The 3,474-nt window shown below is 53.5% G+C and overlaps 1 protein-coding gene across 1 annotated transcript in view; it reads right to left on the reverse strand.

Annotated features, from left to right (window-relative positions):
• The window catches only part of LOC113211267 (zinc finger protein Gfi-1), a 21,182-nt gene continuing 17,708 nt past the window's right edge, over window positions 1–3,474 (reverse strand). Inside the window, exon 4 of the mRNA XM_052268066.1 lies at window positions 1–1,494. Coding sequence (XP_052124026.1) covers window positions 1,130–1,494 — 365 coding nt within the window. The 3' untranslated portion in view covers window positions 1–1,129. The remainder of the gene's footprint in view (window positions 1,495–3,474) is intronic.

The following is a 3,474-nucleotide window of genomic DNA, read 5'->3' on the forward strand; positions in this document are numbered from 1 at the left end:
TTTGTTTAAATATATTTTTTTAATATGTCAGAAGGTAACTTATGAGATACAAAACAGAACAGCAAAAGGAAAGGACATTATTTACAAAAGGCTTCGACTGCGTCTAGAATCAACACTTATAAAACACGACTATTTAAAAACAACTAATATTTGGGGAGCGTATCACAGGAAAACAACATATTTGGCTATTAGAAATTAAGATCCTTTGGTGGTGAAACACAGGCTCTAACAAATCTTTGTACTGTTAACAATTAAAGCTATTCTGCATCCACCAGCACTACTATTTGACTTAACAACGAAAAAAACATAAAAAACAAATTTCTGAACAGAAAAAGAATGATTTTATTATCAGTTAACGATTACTGTACCAAAATATATGAAGAACATAACAAATCAAAGTAAGCTCAAATTGAGAAACATAATGAAAAGCGAAATGACGTCATTGGTCTCCGAGTGCATTCGGCATTAAAGGGTACATGCAAATTCTCATAACAGTTCTTAAATACTCTTAAAACAATGATCACATAATTTAATTTGTAGAATGATCCTAAACAATAATTCGACAAAATGCACAGAACACCTCACTTGCAGGTCAATAGACGGTCGGCCAAAACGAGCGTCTTTGTGTTAAATAAGAGACAACAAAGAACCTAGTAATTATCACTTATAGTTTGTTTTTTTAATATGACGCACAAAAGAGACAGTTGGCTTTGCCATCCCTTTTGAAACTAAGCAGGAATGTCATATTGAAATGGACTAGAAGTCGGTCTCCTCTAGCGGGGAACACCTTCGATATGTTTGAAACATAAGTCACAATGCGAGTTGAACCGCAACGCATCACGTTGTCCATATTCACTCGAAACACCTTGAACTTCGTCACAGTGCTCTGTCACTGGGTCGGGCCGCGGCTGTCGTCCACGTCCACGTTAACGTCCGGCGACGGCGACCTGGGCGGCGCGCCGTACTGGGGTCCCAGGTGGGGCTGTTGGTGGTGGTGGTGGTGGTCCTCTAGTGGCAGGACGGTCAGCCCGGGCGGCATCGCCATCCCCGTCGGGGTGATCCCGGACGGCATGCCCCACAGGGCGGGCTGCAGGGCGGCTGAGACGCCGGCCTGCAGCCGGGCGCTCTGTTAGGCAACCATCTGGGCGGGTGGCGGCGGCGGCGGCGCTGCGTGCGGCGCGTGCGCTGCGTGCGGGGGCGGTGCGAGCGGGGGCGGCGCGTGCGGGGGCGGCGCGTGCAGGTGGTGGTGGCCCTGGACCGCGGGCCTCTGCACCTGCTGCTGTTGCTGCTGCTGCTGCTGCTGCTGCTGCTGCTGCGTGACCTCGGTGTGCTGCGTCTCCTTGTGGCGCCGCAGGTCCACCTTGCGCTGGAAGGCGCGGCCGCACAGGTCACACGCGAACGGCTTGAAGCCCGTGTGCTTCCTGGAGTGGGTGATGAGGTTGGACGACTGGCTGAACGCTTTGCCGCACACCTGGCACTTGTGTGGTTTCTCGCCTGCAACACACGAACAGAAAAACAAATCGGTCAGATTCCACTTTGTGATGGTGAGCTTGTCTCGTTGTCGTGCGGAGAGAGAGCTCTCTTTTTTCCGCGGAAAGTGGAGCGAAAATTAACTGAGGAAAGCAACGACTGACAGCGGCGAAGGGCAAAAGCAGCGCGCGAAAACACTCCTCTGCTCGCTAAATACACCCCCGGCCCCCGAGCCCCTCGGAATGGCCCTTTACAAGCTACTTGCGACTCACTTTGCAAAGGAACACGCCCCGGCGCTGCCTCCGCCCCACCCCTCTGCCTGCCCCCGGCCGCCCCCCCCTTTCGCATAGAAATGCGTAATCTTGTCCTTTAGGGTGATTGCACATTAGAGCGGGGCCCAAGCGACGGCAGCGTGGCCCGGGAGGAGTCTGGTGTATAGGTATAGGGAGGGGCAGGTGGAGTAGTGACTCCTGAGAGGCCGATGCTGATGTGAACCGGGCTAGGCGCTCTCTCTCGCTCGCCATACTACCTTTTCTGCCTAGGGCAGCAGGTTCTTATCCCACCCGCGGACACCCGCACACCTGCCTGCTTTGCGGGGGCACTTGAAAAACGTGCGAAAACAAATTGCGTGCCGCACGACGGCGGCGCTCTGCCTGGCTGCCAGGCTTTACGAGGTGCTCGCGCGAAAATAGTGGAGTGCATTAGCGCCCCAGATTTGCACACAGTACAGCGTACAGCGCCGCGCGCCGGGCGTGAATTAAAACCATAGAACGTAACCAGGACAATTTATGAGCAGGCCTTGCTTTCCAATTAAAGCGCTGTCGGCAAGCAAGCAGCGCAGCGTGGCAGGGGGTGGAGCTGTGCCGCTGCTGCTGGAATGCGGCCGGTCGGGGGCTGGAGCCGGGGCTGGAGGCGCCGGAGGAGGAGGAGGAGGTTTGTAGCGGGCGGGAGCCTATAACACGCTGGAGGGTTAACTAGGACGAATAACGAGTTCTTGAACGAGCAGCAGCCGAGGAGAGCAGCGAGGATCACGAGCAGCACGAGCCCGACGAGGACCACGAGCAGCGTGAAGCGCCAAGGGGAAGATCGGATGGAAATAGCAAGTAAGTAAACGATGCGCAATAGAGAAAAATCAAACTCGCTTTACAGAATAGTTTTTTGGGGTATACACCCAAAAAAGGGGATGCTTGATTTGAGTACGGTACTTGACAAGTTGAGGCCCAGGACTTGGTTTAAGAATTTCTTTAGATCAAATTGAGTAAAATATTCTCAAAACAAGTACCTGTCCTCAACTTGTCAAGCACCGGAACTCAAATCAAGAATCCACTTTTCTGGGTGTAGAGTGTTCCATTTGGCAATATACTTAAGTTCCGAAATGTTCCAAAATTGAAAATATTGTGTTTTATGTTGTCTGCTAACAGGAGGTGCCGAGAAGAATCACGAGAAGATCGGAGAGAGAAGGACCCAGCCGATGGAACACACACTTCGGCCCGCATCGGCCGTACGAGTGCCTGGCCCGCAACCGAAGCAGGGAAAGCACGCGGGATTATGTCGGAACGCTTCAACTGGAACGACGGTTACACCAATGGCAGGTAAGTGGAGAAAACACTTGAAGGAAATGCTCTGAACACCCTTGCTCGCCAGTCGCTTTACTGTGTTCTTCACCGCCACCACCACCTGCGTGTGTTGAACACGGCCCTGCGCTGCGCACTCCCACTGATTCTCCGCGCTGCACAATCCCCTTGAAACACAGACCAGGGTGTCATAGCCGCGCCACGCCCCGCCACGCCCCGCCGTCGTCGTGCAATATTCCAGCGGTCCATTATCCTGGCCGGCCCTGGCCTGGGTGCGCATCTGGCGAGGGCGGGGTGTGTGGAGGAGCGGGGGGGTGGGTGGCGCGGAGCAGAGCAGCGCGCCGGCGTTAGGGCGTGTGATTTCCCGGGGTTGCGTCGTAAAAGAGAAAAGAATCTGCACAGCTTCCCAGGCGCGCCCCAGCAGCAGCAG

The sequence above is a fragment of the Frankliniella occidentalis genome, unplaced genomic scaffold, assembly GCF_000697945.3.
Source record: "Frankliniella occidentalis isolate FOCC.00 unplaced genomic scaffold, Focc_3.1 Scaffold63, whole genome shotgun sequence".
NCBI classification, from domain to species: domain Eukaryota; kingdom Metazoa; phylum Arthropoda; class Insecta; order Thysanoptera; family Thripidae; genus Frankliniella; species Frankliniella occidentalis.